General features: G+C 52.2%; 2 protein-coding genes across 3 annotated transcripts in view; one reads left to right on the plus strand and one right to left on the minus strand.

Moving 5' to 3' along the window:
- Nucleotides 1–25,436, plus strand: part of CSF1R (colony stimulating factor 1 receptor) — a 37,613-nt gene that overhangs the window by 10,368 nt on the left and 1,809 nt on the right. The window contains exons 6-21 of one of the 2 annotated variants that reach the window (XM_030826660.1): nucleotides 3,543–3,735; nucleotides 6,601–6,716; nucleotides 6,870–6,990; nucleotides 7,109–7,299; nucleotides 8,851–8,966; nucleotides 15,252–15,378; nucleotides 15,506–15,610; nucleotides 16,128–16,238; nucleotides 17,237–17,399; nucleotides 19,533–19,621; nucleotides 19,741–19,838; nucleotides 20,778–20,900; nucleotides 20,982–21,093; nucleotides 21,791–21,890; nucleotides 22,704–22,812; nucleotides 22,910–23,859. In XM_030826660.1, coding sequence (XP_030682520.1) covers nucleotides 3,543–3,735; nucleotides 6,601–6,716; nucleotides 6,870–6,990; nucleotides 7,109–7,299; nucleotides 8,851–8,966; nucleotides 15,252–15,378; nucleotides 15,506–15,610; nucleotides 16,128–16,238; nucleotides 17,237–17,399; nucleotides 19,533–19,621; nucleotides 19,741–19,838; nucleotides 20,778–20,900; nucleotides 20,982–21,093; nucleotides 21,791–21,890; nucleotides 22,704–22,812; nucleotides 22,910–23,077 — 2,042 coding nt within the window. In that variant the 3' untranslated portion in view covers nucleotides 23,078–23,859. Of the gene's footprint in view, nucleotides 1–3,542; nucleotides 3,736–6,600; nucleotides 6,717–6,869; nucleotides 6,991–7,108; nucleotides 7,300–8,850; nucleotides 8,967–15,251; nucleotides 15,379–15,505; nucleotides 15,611–16,127; nucleotides 16,239–17,236; nucleotides 17,400–19,532; nucleotides 19,622–19,740; nucleotides 19,839–20,777; nucleotides 20,901–20,981; nucleotides 21,094–21,790; nucleotides 21,891–22,703; nucleotides 22,813–22,909; nucleotides 23,860–25,436 lie in introns of those variants that run through there. The other variant, XM_030826671.1, reaches the window with a different exon arrangement.
- Nucleotides 24,018–25,436, minus strand: part of HMGXB3 (HMG-box containing 3) — a 52,768-nt gene continuing 51,349 nt past the window's right edge. Inside the window, exon 20 of the mRNA XM_030826654.1 lies at nucleotides 24,018–25,424. Within this exon, the coding sequence (XP_030682514.1) occupies nucleotides 24,957–25,424 (468 nt within the window). The 3' untranslated portion in view covers nucleotides 24,018–24,956. The remainder of the gene's footprint in view (nucleotides 25,425–25,436) is intronic.

Consider the following 25,436-nt stretch of genomic DNA (forward strand, 5'->3'; position numbering starts at 1 on the left):
AGATTGCACAGAGGAGGCACTGCGTGGTTGTCAGGAGCACACACTCCAGGGCAGTGCTCCAACCCGAGTCTGCCAAGGACTAGCAGGTTGCTAAGCCCCCTGTGTCTCAGTTTTCCTACCTGTAAAATGAAGATATTAACAGTAACTCCCTTCATAGATAGACGGTAGATAGATAGGAAGTACTTAGAACAGGATCTGACCAGGAAATGCTGTCCAAGTGTGCACTAAGAGATAGTATCTGAGGAGGCTCAGTCTGGCACCACGTGGGTTGGGTGGGAACCTGGAGGCTGGAGAATAGGCTGAAGATGGCCAGTGGTGTGTAGAAGAGTCTGAGATGCAGGGGTGAGGAAGAGAAAGGAGATAAGGATGACCTCCAGGTCTCTGGCTATGGTGATTGGGTGCAGGCAGTGGCAGTCACTGGACTCAGACCCTCAAGCAAGGCAGGAGCTCATCAGAGTGGGAGCAGGCTCTGAGACATTTAGGTCTGGCCGTGCCTCATGTGTTGAATGTTATGGGAGATGGAGGTGGCGAGGAGCATGAGAATCATGAGCATCACCACCCCTAGAGTATGTGCAAGGCACTAGACTTGTGGCAGATCGTGAGATCTGCTGTGGACCCCAATCTGCACTGGGAGCTTTGGCAGGGTAAAGGGGAAGAAGAGCAAAAGCACAAGAATTCAGTTACGGCTTCTAATCCTGTCTGCTTCCTAGTACAGGCATACAGTCGTCACTCAATAAATGTTTATGTTCATTCACACTTTGGGCCAGACACTGTTCTAGACATCGAGGATACAGCTGCAAACGAAACAGATACAACAACCCCCGACCTCATGAAGTGTGTGCTCTAGCTGGGAGTGGGCAAGCAATGAGCCAAGCAAATTATTAAAAAACAAATTATATAGCATTTGCAGCTTCACATAGGGTGTTCACCAAGGAAGATCTCACTGGAAAGCTGATATTTGAGCAAAGACTTAAATTGCTGAAGGAACAAGCCATGTGGCCATTTTGGAGAAGGGAGCTCCATCCTGCAGCAGGACTGTGCTTGCCGTGTTCAGGGGACAAGTGGGCCAGTGTGGCTGCGGGGAGAGAGTGAGAAAAAAAGTGGTTTCAGATGAGGTCAGAGAGCTAAAGTGGGAAGGTGGTAGATCCCACAGGGCCTTGGAGGCCACTGTAAAAACTTGGGCTTTTTCTCCTGAGAGAGATGGGGAGCTGTGGGAGGGTTTGAGCAGATGAGTGACATGGTGGGGTTGGATGTAATAAGAATTAACAGAGCTTTCTTGGGTGTTGTTGAGTACTGTCTGTAGGGAGACAAGGATGGAGGCAGGGAGATGAAAGGAGGAGGCTACCGCAGTGGTCCAGGCTGGAGCTAATGGTGGGTGGACTAGAGTGGTAGTGGTGAAGGTAGCAGGAAGTTGTTGGTGTTTGGATGGATGAATGGACAAATGGATGGATGAATAATAGATGGATTGTTGAGAGAGACAGAGAAGAAGAGAAAAGCCTTGCCCCCAAAAGCTCACAGACTAGTTGGAGAGAGAAGAAAGCTACCTGGAGGGAGAACCAGATGCATGAAGCAGTGCAGATGTGGTGCCTAATGAGTGTGTAGTCTGGAAGGGCAGCAACAGTCGAGTGGAGTGAGAGGTTCCTGTGTCCTGGAGCACTGAGTAGAGACTCCCTCATCGGGGTGAGTCTTAAAGGATAAAGGGGCCTCTATAATGAAAAGGAGGAGGATGAGATTTCTGGTGGAGGAAATTGCTTGAGCAAAACCTCCAAGGTTGGAATGACTATGGTGTGTTCAGGGATGTTAGGAGACCCAGATGGGTGGAGTGTTGAGTGTGTGTGTGTGTGTGTGTTTGTGTGTGTGTGTGTGTGTAGGAAGGAAGAGGGGAGGTGGCTGGATGAGCACAGTGAGACCTGATTTGATTGAGGAGAGCCTGGAATGCCAAGCTGAATAATGGAGGCAATGGGATGTCATAGGGGGCTTTTGAGTATACATATATCATTGTAGAAGGGTGAATTTCAGATTTTTAGACAGAATAGAGTAAGGAGAGGAGCTCTTAGAAATCATCTACTCCAGGGCTTGTGGCAGAGCCCTGAGGTTTTAAGAAGGCATGTCAGGGGCTACCATGACAGGCATGGAGAGGCTGAGTGAATTGGGGTTCTTGCCACAATTCCTTTGCCCGAGATTCAACAAGAGCAGCTGGATTGCAGTTTGTGCAAAATTTCATTAGGAGAAACTAGTTAGTAGCTGGGCGTGGTGGCATGCACCTGTAGTCCCAGCTACTCGGGAGGCTGAGGCAGGAGAATCGCTTGAACCTGGGAGGCGGAGGTTGCAGTGAGCAGAGACTGTGCCACTGCACTCCAGCCTGGATGACAGAGCGAGACTCTGTCTCAAAAAAAAAAAAAAAAAAAAAAAAAAACTAGTCAGGACTCTTTCAGATACAAGTAATAGAAACCAACTCAAACTGGCTTAATTAAAAGGATTTTTTTTTTCCTTATAGCTAAAAAGCTCATGGATATCAGCTTCAGGAACACTTGGATCCAGGTGTTCAGCTGATGCTGGAAAGAATCTATGACTCCCATGGCCGGGTGTGGTGGCTCAAGCCTGTAATCCCAGCACTTTGGGAGGCCGAGGCGGGTGGATCACGAGGTCAGGAGATGGAGACCATCCTGGCTAACACGGTGAAACCCCGTCTCTAATAAAAATACAAAAAATTAGCCGGGCGTGGTGGCAGGCGCCTGTAGTCCCAGCTACTTGGGAGGCTGAGGCAGGAGAATGGCGTGAACCCAGGAGGCGGAGCTTGCAGTGAGCCGAGATTGCACCACTGCACTCCAGCCTGGGGGACAGAGCAAGACTCCATCTCAAAAAAAAAAAAAAGAATCTATGACTCCCCAACTCTCAGCTCTGCCAGGAAGGCTTTCCCCTTGTAGGACTCTGACTATCCGCCTTGTAGTATCTGACCTAGCAACACCAGCAAAATGAGGGCTTCTCTTTTCCCAAAGTCTTAACAAAAATCATGGAATTGAGTGTTATGGACTCATGGATTCATGGTAACTCAAACCAATCACTGGGCCAGAGGGGACAGAGTACCCTCATTGATTGGCCTGGGTTACACACCTACTCCAGAGCTATATTTGGAGGCCGCATTGACTGACTTATGACCAGAAGAAGGGGAAATGGATGAGGACATGTGAAATTGTGTGTGCATATGTGTGTGTGTTTTCTTGCTGCCAAAAATTTTTCAAAACTTGGAAAATCACAGATATATTCAATCTTTTCATTACACAAATAAGGAGATGGAGGCGCAAATGGGGATAGGAATTTGCCCAGGTTCTCCTAGGGCCTCAGTGAGAAAAGTTTTGATGCAGGGATTCTGAAGGGGGCGGTGAGAAGAGGGGTGTCAGAGGACCTGCCTTGGGTAGTGGGGACTATGTACCTGTGACATAGCTGCTCAGGGACTGGATTAATGGGTGGATGACAAAATGGACAAATAAACAAGGACATCTTCTCACTAATGCCAGATGCTTGTGTGTTCTGCTTTCCAGAGAGTGCCTACTTGAACTTGAGCTCTGAGCAGAACCTCATCCAGGAGGTGACCGTGGGGGAGGGGCTCAACCTCAAAGTCATGGTGGAGGCCTACCCAGGCCTGCAAGGTTTTAACTGGACCTACCTGGGACCCTTTTCTGACCACCAGCCTGAGCCCAAGCTTGCTAATGCTACCACCAAGGACACATACAGGTACCACTTATCAGCTCCCGTCTACACAGCCCGACAACCAGATGGGGTATGCATCAGCAAGCATCAGGACACTTGGCTCATGTCCCAACCTTGCTGTATGACCTTGAGCAAGTCTCTGCCCCTTTCTGGGTTTCACTTTCCCTGACTTCATGTAATCCCAATATTGGTCATCTGTGTTTGAGATCTAGATGAAACTGACTTACCTCTCCATCCCACATCCTTGGGATAGTCAATGCCCCACCCAAGGATTCTACCATTTCTTGGGAGTGTGCATTCTCATTCATGGTCCCTCAAGAACCCTCAGCCTCATTCATTTTCCTCTCTTGGTGCCAATCTAAATGCAGAAAACAGCCCCACTCATAGATACACTCCTGATAATGACTGCACAAGTTATCTGCTACATACAAAAGCTTGGAGGGAGGGGAAGAGGGAATTAAGATCACAGTCACAGATACATGAAATGTTCTTTAAGGGATTGTGATCACCCAGCCCCGAGAATTTCTCACTGGCTGCTCTTCTCTGTAAGCTCAAAACTCTTCCCATGAAGTGGAATCTATAATAACTCCACACCCCGTCGTCTTCCATCTCCCCACTCCCACAATCCTGTGTATTCCACACACATTTTAGAAATCTTTTTCCTGTCTGCCTATGAACTGTGTTCTTGGGGTCTTGCTTTCTCATCCAAAGTGGCTTAAGCAGGTAGGTTCTAAATAAGAAAACTTTGTCCCTAAGAGGAACACTCATACCAGGTATACCAGGTATTAACTCAGGTATTAAAATATTAAAATAGTTCTTTCTTTTTTTTTTTTTTTTTTAGATGGAGTTTTGCTCTTGTTGCCCAGGCTAGAGTGCAATGGCACAATCTCAGCTCACTGCAACCTCGGCCTCCTGGGTTCAAGTGATTCTCCTGCCTCAGCCTCCCAAGTAGCTGGGATTACAGATGCCCACCACCATACCCGGCTAATTTTTGTATTTTTAGTAGAGACAGGGTTTCCCCATGTTGGCCAGGCTGGTCTCGAACTCCTGACCTCAGGTGATCTGCCTGCCTCGGCCTCCCAAGGTGCTAGGATTACAGGTGTGAGCCATTGTGCCTGGACTAAATCATTCATACCCAGCCCTTTCAGAAAGAGACAGTACAGCTTGATTAAGGGCAGCAAATACGTGGTGTGCATGCCACACTCACTCTCATTCATTTTTCTGCAACTCTCTTCTGCAGAGTGTAGATGCGGCCTCAGAGTCCTCCTCAGCACAGGCCCCAGGCAGTATTTCCAGCATAGTTGGCTCGTGAGAGATCTGTTTGTCACCCCTGTGTGGATCCTTTAGACAACTCCAAAACTCTTTGGGATTCTTGTTCCAGCTCTGGAAGCCCAAACCTCATTGATTCCCAGAATCTTGCTTGTCAATTGTCAGAAGCAACAAGGATGCTTTCTTGTCCTCATCTTCCTCCTCTCAGTTCCCTTCTGGTCCTTTCTGGCCAGGTCTCTGTCTTCCTCTCATTTAAAGCAGAAGTTCTGAATCTGGAATCTGTAGGCCCTTTGGAGGGGGTTGGTCCATGGATGGGCTTAATGGGTCCATAAGCCACAGAGACATTGAGGAAAGGAACACAAGATCCCCTAAAACACAGTAGTCTGGGCCCATTCAGCACAAGGCAGACAAGCCTGGACACCAAACAGCCACAGAATTTTAGTTCATGTGATGGGTTGTTCATAATGGTGACTTTCAATTATCCAAAAAAGTCAAATTATTTTTAGTTAAAGGGATTAGTTATCTCAAGAAGTGACCTAGACAGAGGGCTTCTACATGCCCCGGGGGATGATGCCCGGCCCTGTGCACAACACAGGATGCCTCTCTGCTTTACATAAAGGCTCCTTACCAGCTAGTTCTGTGATTCTCAGAGGTCCACAGCATCCTCAGGCTTTTGACAACCAGGCTCTGGCACCCGCCTGGCTGGATGAGACTGCTCTCTGAATACCATAGATTTTAGTCCAGTAGTAGCTGCAGACATTTCCCAAGCAAGAACTGGCCATTCGCTATAATTTTTAAAATTTTATTTATTTTGACAGCGAACTGGGGGACTTTTTAAAAAATGTATTTATTACCTAAACAACACATGTTCATTATGGACAAATTGTAAAATAGAGATTAAAGAAAGAATAAAACAAAAAATTTCCCAAAATCAGCCGAAGATGATTTTTATTGTTTTTGCTCCCGGGCCTTTTCTGTAATAAAGGGTACCATTAAATTGAGTGCCCACAAAGAGTCGACTTCTGTGTCAAGCACCCTAAAAAAGCCCTTTAGTCCTCAGGCCAAGCCTGTGAATTAATAACCATCGATATCGCTCTCACAGCAAAGGAAGTGAGGGATCAGTGAGGTTAAGTACTTGTCTAAGGTCACACAGCCAAGAAATGGCAGCACCAGGACTTGAACCCCAGTCTCTGCAGCAACATGGCTTAGAACCCAGGGCCCTACATCCTGCCTCTTGTCTCTTTCTCAGTCCCTCTTGGCAAGGTTGGCACTTTAGGGATTTTCAGCAGGGATTGCAGCTTTCGTGAAAGCTTAGTCCAGTGACAGTGGCCAACATAGGAGACCTGTGATATGCCTCCCAGCACCTCGAAGACACCACCTTTATTAAACCTCAGGAAAAAAGCACTTTCAGATAAGAAAACCAACTAAGGAAATGGGATTGGTGGTTTTTGTATGTCTCAATGGCACCCTGCCTGAGTACCTGGCTTACCCAAGGCCGTTGGGCCCTGGATATTTTACCAAAAATAAAATAAACCCCTTTAAGGCTGTTATCTGACTGCAATCCTGGTAGGGGCCATACTAGGCTGGGGCTCACCAAGACCACCTGATTCTCTCCTGCAGGCACACCTTCACCCTCTCTCTGCCCCGCCTGAAGCCCTCTGAGGCTGGCCGCTACTCCTTCCTGGCCAGAAACCCAGGAGGCTGGAGAGCTCTGACGTTTGAGCTCACCCTTCGATGTGAGTGCTGGGGCGGAGCGCCGCCTGTGGTGGAGGCCCTGGGACTGCCTGGGGGGATGGGGTTGACTGCAGCAGGGCACAGGGAAGGAGGTACTGGGAGATTGGGAGGTGGTGGGGAGAATGTGACTTGGGGCCTCCTCCTTTCTTCCTTAGACCCTCCAGAGGTAAGTGTCATATGGACCTTCATCAATGGCTCTGGCACCCTTTTGTGTGCTGCCTCTGGGTACCCCCAGCCCAACGTGACATGGCTGCAGTGCAGTGGCCACACTGATAGGTAAGTGGGCTGCACTCACCTCCCTCACCTGGGCACAGGGGCTGGGAACCCTGTGAGTGGGAGGGACATGCTGGCGCTGGGGACCCTGAAGCTCTGAGCCACATTCTGCTTTTTCCAGGTGTGATGAGGCCCAAGTGCTACAGGTCTGGGATGACCCATACCCTGAGGTCCTGAGCCAGGCGCCCTTCCACAAGGTGACGGTGCAGAGCCTGCTGACCGTTGAGACCTTAGAGCACAACCAAACCTACGAGTGCAGGGCCCACAACAGCGTGGGGAGTGGCTCCTGGGCCTTCATACCCATCTCTGCAGGTGAGTGGGAGCCTTCGCACCCGCACCCCACCCCCCGCCCACCCCCGCTCCTTTAGGCGGCTCCTCCCCCAACCCCCACCAAGGGAGCTGGGGTCAGATCCACCTTTGGAGCAGATCCTAGCAATGCCAAGGTCCACCTCTCTGGGCCAGTCCAAGCCCCTCCTGCCTGGCAGGTCTCCCGAAGCAGTAGGATGGGGCAGTCTCTGAGAAAGCAGAGAGAAAGCAGCCTGAAGGAACTGGCCCCTACTCTTATCTCTGCACTCTAACTCATGCATTTATTCACAAGTATGTGCAGGAATTATGCACCGTGTGCCAGGGACGTGCCCTATGCAGGGAAGCAGTGCCTCCCCAGAGCTTAGAGGCTGATGAGGGAGGCAGGCAACGAGCAAGGAAACAGTCCGTCCATCTCCAGCTCAGGGCCAGCTCAGGATGGCCTTCTCCAACTCTCGCTCTTGCTCCAGACACAGTCTATACATTTGAGGTTGCTGTGCAAGAGGCTGCCCCGGGGGATGATGCCCGGCCCTGTGCACAACACAGCCTGCCTCTCTGCTTTACATAAAGCCTCCTTACCAGCTAGTTCTGTGATTCTCAGAGGTCCACAGCATCCTCAGGCTTTTGACAACCAGGCTCTGGCACCTGCCTGGCTCAGAGGTGGTCACTCATGTCCCCAGCTGCTGGCCTTAGAGCAACTGCTGCTACCAGGGTCCAGCTGCATGCAGGTGCCTGTGGCCATGCTGGGTCTTACTGCTGGAGGTTGTATATTATAATAAAGCCAACATTTTGTTCAAGGCTTCTGCTGCGCCAGGCACTGTGTTAAGCTCTTTACAGGGATTATCTCGATTAACTCCTACAAATCTAGGAAATAAATATAATTTTCCCTAGGCTCAATGTCACACACCTCCTAAGTGGCACAGGTGAAATTTGACTGCAGATCTAAGTTATTGATCTGAGCAAGGAAGTGGAAATTATGTCCTCCAAAACATCACTAGGATTATAGATTCTGGGAAGAGGAGACCCAGGGGCCACAAGCCTGGCTTGCTAGACCCTCAGAAGGGCTGTATGATTCCAAAGGGCATGTGGGGAAGCTGCAGGGGAAATGCAGGAGAGGAAGGTTGCAGTGTGACCTCCAGAAGGCCTTTCTGAACGAGCTTCCTGGAGGTGTAGTGCATGCTCATCACCTCCTGTCACTGGGAGTGTGCATGCAAGCCATGGCTGAGCACCAGGCCAGGCTGCTGCAGAGAGGTTTCTTGCACTGGCAGACGGTGAGACTGCATGACCCCAGAGGCTCTCTACCCCCAGCCACAGGAGGCTGTGACTCTGGACAGGGTTTGGGGCTGGGCATGAGCAGAGCTGAAGAGGCCGTCCTCTCTGCCTTTCTCTTGGGGAGGGTCTGCAGGAGAGGCCCCAGAGGCTTCCAGTGGGGGATGCTTCATTCAGTCAACAAGCATTTATTGAGCACCCACTGTGTTCCAGGCAGTGTGCAGGCCTGACCTCAGGGAGGGGGCACGGAGGCACCCCTGCCTGCTCACTGCTTTGCTTCACGCCTTCCAGGAGCCCGCACGCATCCCCCGGATGAGTTCCTCTTCACACCGGTGGTGGTCGCCTGCATGTCCGTCATGGCCTTGCTGCTGCTGCTGCTCCTGCTGCTATTGTACAAGTATAAGCAGGTGAGCCGGAGCGGAGTGGGGCTGCCACGCGCCCGAGTGAGCCAGATTTGGACAGTACCCCCAGGCTGCGTGGATTCACCCTTACTCCTCCTCAGTCAGTCCATCAGCTAACAGCTCTTTAGTGGGTGCCTACTGTGTGCCAACATGAGCCGGCTGCTGGGTGGCCTCTGAAGCTCTGCCTTCATAGGGTTTACTGTCTAGTGTGAGAGACAGGTGCTAATCAAATAGCCATGAAAGCAAGGGCACACCTGTAATCCCAGCTACTTGGGAGGTTGGGGCAGGGGGATCGCTTGAGCCCAGGAGTTAGGGACCAGCATGGGTGATACAGCCAGATCCCAGCTCAAAAAACCAAAGCCATGAAAGCAACGGCATAAACTATAGAGTGAGAGGCTATGAGGAGAGGAATGGCATTCTGCAGCAGCACAGCCCTGGGAGCCTGTCTCGGCCCGGGGGTGTCCCGGCACCCACCACGGGGCAGAGGAAATGGACATACAAGCATGGTATCCCCTGGGCCAGGCCTGAGCCCTGCCCTAAGAAGCACGTGGTCTAGTGAAGACGAGGGCCTGTAACCATCATCCTCTTCATTATTTCATGTTACTGTCCTATTAGCCAAAGCCACAATTTAGTGCATGTTGCATATAGTGTGCTTCCTGTCACTGCCCGCTCAGTATATGATAGTGATTTGAGGGGCATTTTTCTGTAGCATGTTACCTGCATCATTTCACTTAATGCCCTCAGCAACCATTGTATGCAGCTAGCATTAGCCCATTTTACAGAGTTGTAAACTGAGGTTCTGAGAGGTTGGGACAGTTGTCCTTGTCTACAGCTGGTCAAAGGCAGAGTCTGGTTTTTAACCCTGAAGGAGGACTCACTCCAAAGCATGTCCCAATCATTATGTGAAACATTGACTCATCTTATTTTACCCTCACAAGAAGCTGGAGGCAGGAAGTATACTAGTCAGTTATCTTACCCATCAGGAAGCTGAGGCTCAGCAAGGTTAAAAAAAAAAAAAAAAAACCCCAAAGGGCTGAGGGACATGGTTGGCACTGGGCCCCAGGGGCTTCTGTCCTTAGAGCCCATGGCCTCCACTGCCTGCCTGCCCACACAAAGACCATGTGCAATGTGATCAGAAGCTGAGAGGACCAGGCCGGAGGGCTGTGGAGTTCAGAGGTGGAGGGACTTTTCAGGCTGGTGGGTAAGGGAGACTGCCTGGAGGAGGTGGCTTGGCATTGGTGGGACGGGCTTTGGAGGATGAGGGATGCAGCAGGGAGATGAGACTAAGGGAAAGGGTATCTCTGGGGGAGAGGGCAGAGTGTGCAGAGGGGCAGGTGAGGGGAAGACCAGGGTGGGGTTGAGGGTCTGAATAGTTGGACCCCACCATGTCCGTCCAAGGCCGTCAGTGGGTTTGAACAAGGGACTGGTGTGATCAAGGGCTGAATGACCCATCTTGTGTCCCCTTGGCTACCTTTTCTTCCCCACACCCCCTTGGGGCTTTTGTGAGAAGAGGGCTTGAAGTGATCAGGGTGGGAGGGATGTTACGGGAGCCCCAGGGGCACATGGATCGGGCTCTCTACTCCTGCCAGCACCCCGCATGAGAAGGCCACTCTGAGGGCAGCCCCAGTCAAGTCCTCGGGGTCTAGGTCCAGCTCTGACACTGTTTTGCCATGTAACCTCAGCTGACTCGCTGTCCTCTCTGGGCCTTAGTTTCCCCTCTTGTACCATGGGTCTGGGTGCTCTTTAACAGCCTCTCCTCCTCTAACATGCCAAGAGCCCACTGGTGGTCTAGTTTAAGAACCAGAAACTTGGACTTCGGTGAATCTGGGTCCAAATCCTGCCTCTGCCAAGCTCTGGCTATGGGATGATGGGGAAGTTGGTGTGTCTAAGTCTCCTGGATTTGTAAAATGGATCATTAACAGCCTGTTGTGAGGGATTCCGTACCACAATGCACATAGAGGACTGAGCGGGGTGCTGGACGAGACAGTCTCCGTGATGGGAGTTGCATGCTCTTGTCCCAGGAGGAAGTTCGTTGGGGAACCAGAGTTAGCTCATGCATCTTGGGATGGTGGAAGGAGGGGGAGGTCTGAGGTTGGGCATCATCTCCTTGACTACACACCCAAAGCAGTTGTTTGGCCCAGCCCACCCACCTCCAGGGACAGGACCTTACTCACTCTCGGGGCCACCCGTTCCTTCTCTGAGCAGCTCCAATTTTTGCAAAGTTCTTCCTTACATGGAACTGAAAACTGCCTTGCAGTGCCCACAGAGCTGCCAGGACAGCCATGCAGAGATTCCAGAGAAGGGCCTGGGGCCCCCTGCGGCCCTTTCTGCCTTGGGCTGGCCAGCCCCCTTGGCTGTGGTTTAGGAACTCTGTATCTCCTCTCCACGGGACCATTTTTGGAACATGTCACCTCCACCCTTCCTGTCCAGGAAATTCAGCTGCCCCTGGAGCCCACGCAAGGCTGCGAGAAGACTTGCAGCTACCCTCCTCCCCTACACCCATTCACAGACCCTTTAGCTCCAGGCCGAGGTGCCTTCACTGTCCCTTCACTGGGGACTCAGCCCAGCCTCTCCTCATTGCCCAGGCCTGGGGAAAGAAGTGGCCTGTCTGTGGGGAGGGTTTGTTCTGCCTCAGGGCTGAGTCATCACCTTTATGTCCTCCAGAGTGACCACAAGGGGGGCCGTGGGGGAAGAGAAAAGGGCAGGAGTCAGCAGGCTCCCCTGGAGGAGGAGGTGCACAGGGAAATGGCTGAGGCAGCAGGGAAGGGAGGGTCCAGGGAGGCTGCTGGAAAGACTACGATTCTGGGGGCTGGTACTGAGCTCTGAGGGAGGGATAGGAGGGTCCTCAAAGATTCCACTGGGAATTGTTCAGATCTCTACCTTCCTGGGATGGAGAACATCCACTGACCCAGAACCAGCAGGCCTAGATGGGGAAGGGACCGGGACTTTGTCTCCATGCCCCCTTTGTTGGGGAGGATGGGAGGAAGGGAAGAAGTCGGGGGTGGGCCTGGGGCTTAGGCCCATTGCAGGGAATCAATGGGGTGTTGTGCTTCAAGCATCTAGCCCAGCGCGGCACTCTCAGGAAGAACTCGCTGCCATTATGACAATTACTTCCACCCTTCTCAGGAAGCCTTGCCCATCCCCACCTCTTGATCTCTTACTCATAGTTCTTTGGAAGAGAGGCTGCCTCTGGGTAGATGCCCATGAGCCCTTTCCAGGGATGGCACAGGTGCCCTGGGAGGTTCACAGGCCCAGCAGGGGCAGGGGAGGGTTCCTGAGGCAGGCAGAAGGCAGCTTGGTCAGCTTCCAGGAATAGGAGCCTAGGATTCAGAGATCTGAGAATCCAGCCAAACCTCTTTCTCCTTGATCCCCTCCCTTTCAACAGTGCCCCCTGCCCAGCTGGGAGCAGGGAGGGGCTGACTCAGCCCAGCTGCAGAGGGACAGAGGAACAAGAAGTGGTGAGAAAAAACAGTCTTGGCCACAGAGGCTCCTAGAGATGGAAGTGGCCGGGAGAGGTTGAAGAATCCCCTCCTTGCCCTGTCGCTGTCTTTTGGGCTGGGAAGGCACCCACGGGCAGGATTTGGATCCTCAGAGGCTTGGGAAGTTCTTCTCCCCGTGTCCCATTTCAGACTCTCCCAAGCTATAACACAGAGGTTCTGATGTTCACCTGTAGTCCGCCCTCCCGAATCAGAGCCTGGAAGTTAGTTCCTTCTCATTTCTAATTGCAGTCTTTTCTCCCTAACTACCAGCTAGAAGTTCTTCCTGATGGTTAGTTGGAAGCTTTCTCTCTGTCTCTCTCTTTAAAAATGTGAACATTTTATTTTTGATTCAGGGGGTAGATGTACAGGTTTGTTGCATGGGTATGTCTCGTCATGCTGAGCTTTGGAATATGGATCCCATCACCTGGTACTGAGCATAGCACCCATAGTTTTTCAACCCTTGCCCGCTTCCACCCTCCCCGCTCTAGTAGCCCCCAGTGTCTGTTGGTGCCATCTTTATGCCCATGCATACTCAATATTTAGCTCCCACTTTTAAGTGAGAACATGCGGTATGTAGGTTTTCTGTTCCTGTGTTAATTTGCTTAGGATAATGGCCTTCAGCTGCACCATGCTGCTGCAAAGGACATGACTGGAATCTTTTCTCTCAACCAGGACTTGCAGCCAAAGGCCAGCCTCCCCCTAGCACCGGTCCACACTTCCTTTAAGTTTCTAGCTCGGGTGCCCAGGGAAGGAGCCCAGCTACAGGCACAGCCAAGCTGGTCCCATCCCCAAGGCCTGGCCGGAAAGAGTTGCTCTGCTGACCCAGGGTCTCGGAGTCCTCCACTGCCCCAGCCCAGCTTCCACTTTCCCCCTCAACTTGGTCTTCCAACAGCATTTCTCATGGGCAACCCGTAGCATGGTACTCCCCCTCAGCAGCTGACCCCTGGGCAAGAAACAGGGGCAGCCATTTCTCCTCCCCACATCCTAGGGCTTGCCTCCTCTGGCTGGGTGGTAACAGCATGGAGAGCCTAAGGAAGGAAATCCAGTCTTTCCAAAGGTCCTGGTCCTCCAGAATCTATCTAGTGGGCAGGGTCTCTCTTTCTCTCTCAAAAAGGTAAAGTCAAAGCTGGGTGTGATGGCTCACGCCTATAATCCCAGCACTTTGATAGGCCAAGGCAGAAGGATTGCTTGAGCCCAGGAGTTTGAGCCTAGTGAGCTATGATCATGCCACTGCACTCCGGCATGGGTGAAGGACCAAGACCCTGTCTCAAAAAAAAAAAAAAAAAGTCAGATGGCGACTCACCCGTGTCAAACTCTCAGGGTCTCTCACTGCCCGGCCAGGCATGGTAGCTCACGCCTGTAATCCCAGCACTTTGAGAGACTGAGGCAGGCAAACTGCTTGAGCTCAGGAGTTCAAGACCAGTCTAGGCTGCAACAAAGCCCCATCTCTACAAAAATTAGCCAGGTGTGGTGCCACATGCTTGTAGTCCTGGCTGCTTGGGAGACTGAGGTGGGAGGATTGCTTGAACCTTGGGGGTCGAGGCTGTAGTGAGCCAAGACTGCCCCACTGCATGCCAGCCTGGGGGACAGAGATCCTGTCTTGAAAAAAAAAAAAATCCCAAAAGGGAACCCACTCACCTTATCGTAGCCCTCAAGACCTTCCTGCTTCTGGAACCTGCCCCCCCACTTCCTCAAGCCACGATGGCTGCCTTCCTATAACTCAAACTTGCCAGGATCATTCCCATGTCAAGCACACAGCATTTCCATACACTGTTCCTGGAAAATTCTTCCTCTGATGGTCACATGGTGGGCTCTTTAGGGGCCTTTCCTGACTTATCTTACTTTATTTTCTTCATAGCACCACTTGAGAATTTCCTACATACATATTTACTTGCGTTTAATGCCTCTCTCAGCCACTAGTATGCAAACTCCATGGAGGGGCAGGGACTTTGTCCTGTTCAACTCTGAATCAACAGTGCCTGACACAAATAGATGCTCAAGAAAGTATGTGGATGGGCTACTATTATTCAGCCTTAAAAAGGAAGGGAATTCTGACCTATGCTGCAACATGAATGAACCTTGAAGACATTATGCTGCGTGAAATAAGACAATCCCAATAGACACGTGCTGTGTGAGTCCACTGAGGTGCAGTGCCTAGAGCAGTACAATTCACAGAGACAGCAGAATCATGGTTGCCAGGGGCTGGAGGAGGGAAAGGGGAGTTGCTTTTTAATGGGAACGGAGTTTCAGTTTTGCAAGATGAAAAGAGCTCTGGAAATTGGTTGCACAACAAGGTAGAATGTAATTTACTTAATACTACTGAACCATACACTTAAAAATGGTTGAAATGGTAAATTTCATGTATGTTTTATCACAATTAAAAATACATATATATTTGGATGGGAGGCTAGGTGGGTGGATGGATGGGTAGATGGATGGGTAGATGGATGGACAGATGAACAGATGGATAAGATCTCATTTCCACCCTCCCTCCTGGCTCAGGAATTACCAGATTATCAGAGATATCAAGGCCCTCAGAGGTTGTCTTGTCCAAGGTCTTCAATACACAAATAGTGAAACTGAGGCTTGGAGAAGGGAAGGTCACACAAGAAGGCAGAGTCAAGGAGGAACATGCTCTCAGTGCCATGTTCATGAGATGACATGACCTCTCTCAGCCCAGAGCAAGCCTTGCCCTGCCTTCTCCCACTGGGCACCTTGGGACTGCCCACACCCCTGCTCTTGGGGGTCAGAAACAAGGTCCAGGAACTGCCTGCCAGCCCCTACTGCCATGTGCTCCCTTCCTCTTCTGCAGAAGCCCAAGTACCAGGTCCGCTGGAAGATCATCGAGAGCTATGAGGGCAACAGTTATACTTTCATCGACCCCACGCAGCTGCCTTACAACGAGAAGTGGGAGTTCCCCCGGAACAACCTGCAGTTTGGTGAGATGGCAGTTCAGCACCCCACACCTTCCTATCACGGGGCCTGTGGGGATTGCAGGGAGCCCGTGGGCCCTTGGACAGAGGCCCTTTGGTGCCCAGGGACCTAAGGGACCTGTGTGCGTGGCAGGTAAGACCCTCGGAGCTGGCGCCTTTGGGAAGGTGGTGGAGGCCACGGCCTTTGGTCTGGGCAAGGAGGATGCTGTCCTGAAGGTGGCTGTGAAGATGCTGAAGTGTGAGTGAGGGGAGGGGATGAAGGAAGGGATAGGGGGTGGTAGATGCTGGGGGTGGGCTGGCCCTGGTGTCACAAGAGGCATCGCACACATTTCAACCTGTTGAAGCCTGGGGGACAGAGCTCGGGGGTGAGGACTTGGGTTTTCTTGTGAGCTCCAGGCACCCTCTGAGTCCTGGTTCCAAGAAGGTCTAGGTCACCCTTTAGTTGTGAAGGGGCTTCTGACTGAGCTCCAAAAAGTCTGGGGGTGCAGAAAGGCCACCTATGGCCATGGCCTGGCCACAGTTTGGCTTCCTGTCACCTGAAGACCAGCTCAGTGACAGGCTCATCCCTCCTCTCTCTCTCTGCCATCTGTGTGTCTGCATTTTTCCTTCTCCTCCTTTTGGCTTCTGGCCACTCCGGGTCTTGGGGTACACCCTGCTTGCTCCCCTGGGTCTCTGCATTTGGTCCCCATGTATCTGTGTGGTACTCTGTGTCCTGCCCTCTCCCTGTCTGTGGAACCTGTGGTTCCTTCTCCCAGCCACGGCCCATGCTGATGAGAAGGAGGCCCTCATGTCCGAGCTGAAGATCATGAGCCACCTGGGCCAGCACGAGAACATCGTCAACCTTCTGGGAGCCTGCACCCATGGAGGTAAGGGCCTTGGAGTTCCTGGGGCCAAGGTCTTGGTGCCTCTGGGGGATCTGAGGGCCCCAGGGCTACCTTATTCCATCTTCCCCTTCTCAGGATCCTACTGCTCCAAGTGCCAGTGGGATCCCGGTCACAGCATCCCTTAAACTCCTGAGCCCATCTCCTGGACTAGTCACGAGCTGCACGGGCAGCTTGAGGCATAAAGAGAGACTCATAGGGAGCATCAGAGCCCTTGGAGAAGGAGATGAATGTGCAAGCTCCTAGGCCCTGCTTCCAGGGAGCCGGATCCTGTGGTTCTGGAGTGAAGCCCCCTGCCTACCTCTTATGAAACCTCCATTCAAGGATGCTTGGACACGCTCCCCAGGGCCCACAAAGGTGCCCCAGGCTTTGTTGGGACTCCAAGTGCCCCACATCCTCTTCACTGATAGTGGCTCTGACCTACACTGAGCCGCCATAGCTTGCCTTTGAAGAAGTAATTCTTGGGCTACATTTTTTTTTAAGGTCATTTTTTTTGTTTGTTTGTTTTGTTTTTTTTCTTGAGACGAAGCCTCACGCTGTCACCCAGGCTGGAGTGCAGTGGCACGATTTCGGCTCACTGCAACCTCTGCCTCCCAGGTTCAAGCGATTCTCCTGCCTCAGCCTCCTGAGTAGTTGGAACTACAGGCATGTGCCACCACGCCCGGCTAATTTTTTGTATTTTTGTAGAGATGAGGTTTCACCATGTTAGCCAGGATGGTCTCGATCTCCTGACCTCGTGATCCACCCACCTTGGCTTCCCAAAGTGCTGAGATTACAGGCATGAGCCACCGTGCCCCACCAAATCCATCTGTTTTAAACAGGTGGAACTACTGAGGCACAAGGAAACTTGCTCACAGAGCCGAGGTTAGAACTCAGCTGTGCTGAGTCCTGGTCCAGTGGCCTCACTGCCCTCAGTCCCATGCTCCTGTTCACGCAGGGGAGCACTCAGCACCTCCCTCACCCCACACCCTTGGCTGCTCTAGGCCCTGTACTGGTCATCACGGAGTACTGTTGCTATGGCGACCTGCTCAACTTTCTGCGAAGGAAGGCTGAGGCCATGCTGGGACCCAGCCTGAGCCCCGGCCAGGACCCCGAGGGAGGCGCCGACTATAAGAACATCCACCTCGAGAAGAAATATGTCCGCAGGTAGCCCCTGGCAAAGGACAAGAAAAAGGCCAGGTCTGGGAGGGCAGGACCTGAGTCTGTCTTCAAAGCCAGCTCAGGGTTGGATGGCTCATGATTGGGTGGCTTTGCGGCCCTCACCTGCCACCTGTGTCGTGGGAAGTAGCCACCACAGGTCTTATGGGCATCTCTGTTTCTCTACTCCTTTTCCCCTTCATTCGACAAATATTTGAACACCTACCGTGTTCTGGGAGTGTGGAGGGCAAAGACGGGCAGCTCATAGTCTGGTGGAGATATGCGTCAGTGAAATCACCATCCAGTGTGTGTAAAAGATCAACCAAGATCTGTGCCTGGAGCCCTAGTAAGAGATGGGCAGATGTGGCTGGGCGCAGTGGCCCATGCCTGTAATCCAGCACTTTGGGAGGCTGAGGCGGGCGGATCACCTGAGGTTGGGAGTTTGAGACCAGCCTGACCAACATGGTGAAACCCCATCTCTATTAAATATACAAAATTAGCCGGGCGTGGTGATGCATGCCTGTAATCCCAGCTACTCGGGAGGCTGAGGCAGGAGAATCGCTTGAACCCAGGAGGCAGAGGTTGCTGTGAGCTGAGATCACACCATTGCACTCCAGCCTGGGCAACAAGAACGAAACTCCGTCTCAGAAAAAAAGAGAGATGGCTCTGTTGTCCTGTTGCTGTGATTCCTGGAAGCCATCCAGAATAGAGCCATCCAACAGAGCCACATGGGGAACCAAAGAGAGGAAGTGGGAGATTCATGTCACACATGAGTCAGGGGCAGAGGTGGAGCCTGGACTAGAATCCTGCTCTCTTGACTTCCAGTCCAGGAGTCACCCAAGCCACACTGCTGTCCTGGAGGTCTCTGTCTCAGGGGCTTGTAGGGCCAGGACAGGATCAGAACAAGAAGGGTGTACACTGTGCCGTCATCCTAGATACTGTCAGCTGCCATGCCTGGGGAGGCAAAAGAGAAGGAGGCCATCTCTTAACCCAGGGTCCTAAAAATGGTGGCCTGGCAGCATCGCTTCCTCTTCTGATTCCCTGACACTTCTATGAGGGTGGCACACACTAGGCCTCTGAAGATCAGATCAAAATGAGCACCAAAGGAAAGTATTATTAGCTTTCATCTTCAAATACGCAGATGGGGAAAGTATTCCCAGAGTGGGTAATTTCGAGGGCAAATGGCCTGTAAACCAACTCTGCCTAAAGGATCCCAGGCTGTTAACAGAAGCATAGTTTCTACAACAAGGGAGCAGAAGATTTTGCCATGGTCAGATCATAAATAAAACATTGGCTTCTCCTTCTGGGAACACTAGAATATGGACATTGTCAAGGTACACATCTCTAGCGCAGAAGGGACAGGAGGGAGAGATAAATCCTATCTGGTTGGAATGTTAGGAGCAGTAGTGCTTCAATCTATGATAGTGCTTCTCAAATTTTCTACCCCAAGTGTGCTCTCGTAGGCATCTCTTGAGGACTGTTGGAAGTACACCACCTCAGGCCCACCCACCCAGGCCTGCTGATTCAAAATCTGCATTGCAGAGATTCCCAGGGTGATTTATTTGCACATGAATTGGAGCTTAAGCAGCACTGCTCTAGACCAGTGGGCCTCAGCTTAGGCTGCACTTTGTCATCACCTGGGGAGATTTAAATCTGTGAATGACTGTTTTGTCCCTAGAGTTTCTGAAGTATTAGTAATTAGCCTGATCCTAAAAGCTCCCGAAGTGATTTTAATGTGAAACCAGGGGTGAGAGGCACTGTCTAGAGAAGAGAGGACTCAAGGGGCCCTAGAATATGCCCCAATTCTAGTAGGGCTGTTATGGGGAAGAGGACTCCAACTTCTCTGTGGCCCTTGAGGGTAGAGCAGGGGCTAGGAGGAAAATCTCAGGGGCAGATTGGCATTAGGAACAGTGAAGAACTTTCTCACAGACAGATTCTTACAACCCAGAATGGGTTGTATGCTCCCTTACTGGGGACAGCCAAGCAGAGACCAATGCTCACTCGGATGGAGTGTGGCAGGAGGGTTTCTTATCAGAAAGGGAGGTTCCAGTTGACCATGGGGTGGTGGGCGGTCAAGGTCTGAGCTGAGCAGTGCAGTGATAGGGACTGACCTCTGCCCCTCCAATCTTCTCTCCTACGTAGGGACAGTGGATTCTCCAGCCAGGGTGTGGACACCTATGTGGAGATGAGGCCTGTCTCCACTTCTTCAAATGATTCCTTCTCTGAGCAAGGTGAGGAGGTCCCAGGGCTAGGCCCCATTTGCTTGATAACAAGGGAAAAGGAGAAGGGGCTGCTGGGGTGAGGGGTGGGGAGTGTGGCAGGGCTGCCCTGACGCCTCTTCCCACCCTAGACCTGGACAAGGAGGATGGACGGCCCCTGGAGCTCCGAGACCTGCTTCACTTCTCCAGCCAAGTAGCCCAGGGCATGGCCTTCCTCGCTTCCAAGAATGTGAGTAGGAACCTGGCCCTGGCTTGTAGCCACCCAGGTCTGTGTTCCGGGGAGGCTGGATGAGTGACGATGGTGAGGAAACGGGAGCCTGTGAGGGGGGTAGGGGAGGAGACAGAGTAGGAGAGTCATTTGGGCAGCTGCAAGAATGAGTGGGAGAAAGCTGTGCCCAGGGCTGGAGCTCCGGGGCTGGGCACCTGTGTCCCCAGTGTGAAGATGAGGAGGGATACCAGGCTTTCTTCATTCGTTTTTACATCGTGTATAAGAGACAACAGTTGTCTCTGCTCATGAAGTGCACATGGTCTGGTGGGGATGATAATGGAAGCTTCCTCACAGAATTTTGGGGATATTAGATAATGTATAAAGTATGCTCAGCCTAGGAAGAAGTGCCAGGGAATGGGAGCTCTTGCCATCTTCCTTAGAACAGATTCCGGAGTCAGTGGTTTGTTGCTGGCTCTGCCACCTGCTCTGTGACTTTAAGCAACTATTTAAATTCTGTGCCTCAGTTTCTACACCTATAAAAATGGGTGTAACAATTGTTTGAAAAGAAAAAGGGTTCAATGTGTACAGAGTTTAGGGAAGGGCCTGGCAGATAGCAGCTGCTATGATCAGAAGTAATGGTAGGGTTTGCAGACTGCTCTCTGCATGGAAGCCCTTCGCTTCTGGGGCCTGAGCAGACCACTCAGAGGACAAAGGGTGAGAAGCGCCATGGCTGCTCAGGGTAATGGGGGTTTCTAAGCATTAAATGATCAGATCACGCTACACGTTCTCAGATCCTGGGCCCTGGTAGAAGGTATAGACAAGGGTTTGTGGTAAAGGACCAAAACTGTTGTTCACTCCAGCAGGGACCCCAAAGCCATCTGGGGCCCTCCCTGCCATCCTCCTCACCTCAGGCTCAGGTAGGAGAGGGCCCAAGACTAACCCTGCGGTGCTTTCCCTCAGTGCATCCACCGGGACGTGGCAGCGCGTAACGTCCTGTTGACCAGTGGTCATGTGGCCAAGATTGGGGACTTCGGGCTGGCTAGGGACATCATGAATGACTCCAACTACATCGTCAAGGGCAATGTAAGTGCTGGGAGGGCTTGGGCCAGGCTGGGGAGAGGGTGAAGAGTCAGGGCCCAAAATAACTGCGGACTGTCATCGCAGGCCCGCCTGCCTGTGAAGTGGATGGCCCCAGAGAGCATCTTTGACTGTGTCTACACGGTTCAGAGCGACGTCTGGTCCTATGGCATCCTCCTCTGGGAGATCTTCTCACTTGGTGAGCCACTGGGCCCACTCCAGGCACAGCCTGGGGCTGGCTCCTCTGGTTGCCCCACTGCTGGACAAGGCTGTTTGGTGCCCAGGACACAGTGAGGGTTGGTGAGAGTGCAGGAATGGGCAAGGGCTCTGGAAACCCAGCATCGTGGCTCCTGCGGGGCTAGGCAGACCCTCTGCCCCTGACAGGCGCTCCTTTCTGGCTCTTCCCTCGTTTGTCTCTGCTCAGTTGCTGCTACCTGTTACCTTCCTTTGTCGCTGTTTCCCTCCTTTGTCTGAAATCTACGGACCTACAGACCCTTGAAGATGTAGCTCTCTACTACTAGGCTCTAGTAGAAAGAACTGCCATTTCCTGAGGACTAGGCACAAGGATTTGTACTCAGTTCTTAAATACCCTGCTCCTACACCCTCATAACCACCTGACTGTCCCCACTTTAACGATACACAACTGAAGCTTTGGTCTGATTCCAAAGCCTGCACAAGAATGTTTGGTGTGATAAGGCCTGGATGGAGGCTCACACCTCCCTAAAGCCTAAGCCTGCCACACAGTGGCTGGCACACAGGAAGCACTGGATAAGAGTAGCTGCTGTTGCAGTGTTGTCAAGTGGGACCCTTTAAACCCAGTCTAAGGTGTGTGTGGGTGTGCGGGAACGGGGAGAAGACAATGGGCATGGCCTCTTACCTGATCTTGGCCTTTGCAGGGCTGAACCCTTACCCTGGCATCCTGGTGAACAGCAAGTTCTATAAACTGGTGAAGGATGGATACCAAATGGCCCAGCCTGCATTTGCCCCGAAGAATATGTAAGCGAAGGGATCCCAGGGAGGGAAAAGGACACCCCAGGCTTTCGCTGGAAAGGGATGGAAGGCTGTGTGGCCCTGATCTTTCCCTGTCCAAAATGTTCCAGGGTCAGACTTTCTCTCTCCCACAGTGGACACAAGCAGCCCCTTTTGAATTCAAGGTATGGGGGATGTTCTTAGAGAAGCAGCTGTTCACTAGGGCTAGTCCTAACCGACCACTTTTCTTTTTGTTTTTTTTTTTTTTTTTTTTTTGAGACAGCATCTTGCTCTGTAGCCCAGGCTGGAGTGCAGTGGTGTGTGCGATCATAGCTCACTGCAGCCTCAATCTTCAGGGCTCAAGCAATCCTTTGGCCTCAGCCTCCCAAACAGCTGGGACTACAGGTGTGTGCCACCAAGCCCAGCTATTTTTAAAAAAATTTTTAGTAGAGATGGGATCTCACTATGTTGTCCAGGCTGGTCTGGAACTCCTGGCCTTATGCAATCCTCCTGCATCAACCTCCTGAAGTGTTGGGATTACAGGCATGAGCCACTGCACCTGTCCCTAAACTTAGACTTTTAAGAGACTGTTACTACAGTGACCCTGACGATACCAAAATGGCCTCATCTGTCAAAATGAGGGTGATGAGAGTACTCTTCTGCAAGGGTTACTGTGAAGATTAAATGGTAAAGCATGCCAAGGACTTGGCACAGGTTTTATACTAAACTTACTTTGACTGGGTTTGGGGACCTCTGCTGGGTAGGTCTCTCTAGGGGCGTGTGTTAATGGCCCCTGGACCCTAGGGAGCTGCACATGGGCATCCTCTGTTCTATCTCCAGATACAGCATCATGCAGGCCTGCTGGGCCTTGGAGCCCACCCACAGACCCACCTTCCAGCAGATCTGCTCCTTCCTTCAGGAGCAGGCCCAAGAGGACAGGAGAGAGCGGGTGAGTGGGGTGAGGCTTGGGGTGGGTGGCCGGTAAAGCAGGTTGGGCTGGGCCTGATGGATCTGGACTGACAGTTTCTGGTCTCTCCCACCCTCAGGACTATACCAATCTGCCGAGCAGCACCAGAAGAGGTGGCAGTGGCAGGGGCAGCGGCAGCAGCAGCAGTGAGCTGGAGGAGGAGAGCTCTAGTGAGCACCTGACCTGCTGCGAGCAAGGGGATATTGCCCAGCCCTTGCTGCAGCCCAACAACTATCAGTTCTGCTGAGGAGTTGACAACAGGGAGTACCACTCTCCCCGCCTCCAAACTTCAACTCCTCCATGGATGGGACGACATGGGGAGAACAAACAAACTCTGCCTTCGGTCATTTCACTCAACAGCTCGGCCCAGCTCTGAAACTTGGGAAGGTGAGGGATTCAGGGGAGGTCAGAGGATCCCACTTCCTGAGCGTGGGCCATCACTGCCAGTCAGGGGCTGGGGGCTGAGCCCTCACCCCCCCTCCCCTACTGTTCTCATGGTGTTGGCCTTGTGTTTGCTATGCCAACTGGTAGACCCTTCTTTCCTAATCCCCTTGTCTTCATGGAAATGGACTGACTGTATGCCTATGAAGTCCCCAGGAGCTACACTGATACTGAGAAAACTAGGCTCCTTGGGGCTAGACAGACTGGCAGAGAGTGAGATCTCCCTCTCCAAGAGGAGCAGCAGATGCTCACAGACCACACTCAGCTCAGGCCCCTTGGAGTAGGATGGTTCCTCTAAGAATCTCACACGACCTCTCAGTCTCTGCCCTATAAGCCTTCTTCACTCCACAGCCTCACCCCTCCCACCCCCATACTGGTACTGCTGTAATGAGCCAAGTGGCAGCTAAAAGTTGTTGGGGGTGTTCTGCCCAGTCCCCTGTCATTCTGGGCTAGAAGGCAGGGGACCTTGGCATGTGGCTGGCCACACCAAGCAGGAAGCACAAACTCCCCCAAGCTGACTCATCCTAACTAACAGTCACGCCGCGGGATGTCTCTGTCCACATTAAACTAACAGCATTAATGCAGTCAGCCTCTGGTTCTCTGTGCCACGTGAGTACCTGCAAATTCCCTGGAACTTCTTTCCTTCCCTCCTTCACATGAGGTGACAAGCTCACAGTCATGGAGCTTGACCACACTGTGCCCCATACGATGTGCATGGAATTGACTCCTGCTACACCAAAACCAGATAATTTAATAAACTTTATTCTTGCTGGGGGAAGAGGGAGGGGAAAAAAAGCCACCTACTCCACTCAATAAATTAACACATGGCCAATTCCCAGGCCCTAAACAAACCTTGGGCACTTGAGCCAGTCCTGCTGTTTCCTTATGGCCCAGTCTGCTTCCCCTTCACAGAAGGGAGTTTTTCCTACTGCTGCTAGGTTATGTCATGACCAGGGACCACATCCCCTCTGTGGAGAGGGTCCCAGGCCAAGAGAGGATATTGGCTGCAGCAGCAGTGGCCAGGGAAAGGAGGAAGGGGATGCTCTTCCTCAAAGCTTGGGGTGGAGAGGACAGTGCTGGAAGAGAGCTGTGGCTGACTGTTCCTCCCTCCTCAGCTTCCCCCAAATGTGGGTACAGGAAGAGCAAGAGAGAAATGCATCCCTCCTTCAGGGAGAATCAAGAGCTCAAAGGGACCCCTAGAGTTAATGAGGCCACCCAGGCCCCTAATCAAAGGCAACAGGCTAAGCAATTCATGAGACTGAGGGGGCTGAAACCAGGACTCCTCAGGGGTGGGATGGACCTCAGCAGCCTTCCCACCTAGTGCTAGGGCTCACGCCTTAGCCCACCCAGGACCTCCACCCTGACCCACAGCAAGCCCCACGGAACCCACCAGCTACCAGCCTTTCCCTCAGCCTCCCCTCCCTCCATTAAACATACCGTGTCCCCCAAGTGCTCTCTCGGGGCCAGAAGAGGTTTCCTGGCACCACTCCTGACCCCTGGAGGGTTGAGAACCGAGGACCCTGGGTCCCACCATGCTCAGGGAATGGAAGCTCTTTGGTCAGTCCCAGCAGTCAGAGGCCCTCCCCACAGGAGACCACTTCTGCAGGTCGCCTGGATAGCTCTGCCTCAGGCAAGGGCCTTACTATGGCTTGAGAGATGGTATAGTCCCTGTACAACAGCCTGGCTTATTCTGCCACTGTGGCCACCTCCTCTTCCTCACCCTCCTCCTCTGTCTCTGTCTTGATCTGAGCAACCCCAAGGCGGTAGAGGGTGTCACGAATAACCACCTCACCAGGCTGGCAGCTCTGTACAATGTCATGGATCTGACGATTGACAATTTCGCGGCTGGTGAGGAAGTCCATGAGGCGGTTATAGAGGTAATAGTGAGTGGCATTGTCGAAGGCAATGGGCCGCTGGCGGACACTGTTTGGTTTGCTGTCCACGATGGAGGCCAGGATGGTTGCGTAGGGTGCCAATTCAGGGCACAGGGCCAAAGAGTGGTGTCCAGCACTGGGGTCACCAGGATTGGGCTGTATGCCTGCATGGACGATGCGCCGTGTGGCAGTCTTGGTGATTGGGTGCTGGATAGAGTGCTCAGTTTCTGTCATGTCCACAGTATAATGCTGGTCCAAGAGCTCTGGGCAGGACACACTCTAGAAGAGAAA

Source organism: Nomascus leucogenys, chromosome 2, assembly GCF_006542625.1.
Source record: "Nomascus leucogenys isolate Asia chromosome 2, Asia_NLE_v1, whole genome shotgun sequence".
Lineage (NCBI taxonomy): Eukaryota > Metazoa > Chordata > Mammalia > Primates > Hylobatidae > Nomascus > Nomascus leucogenys.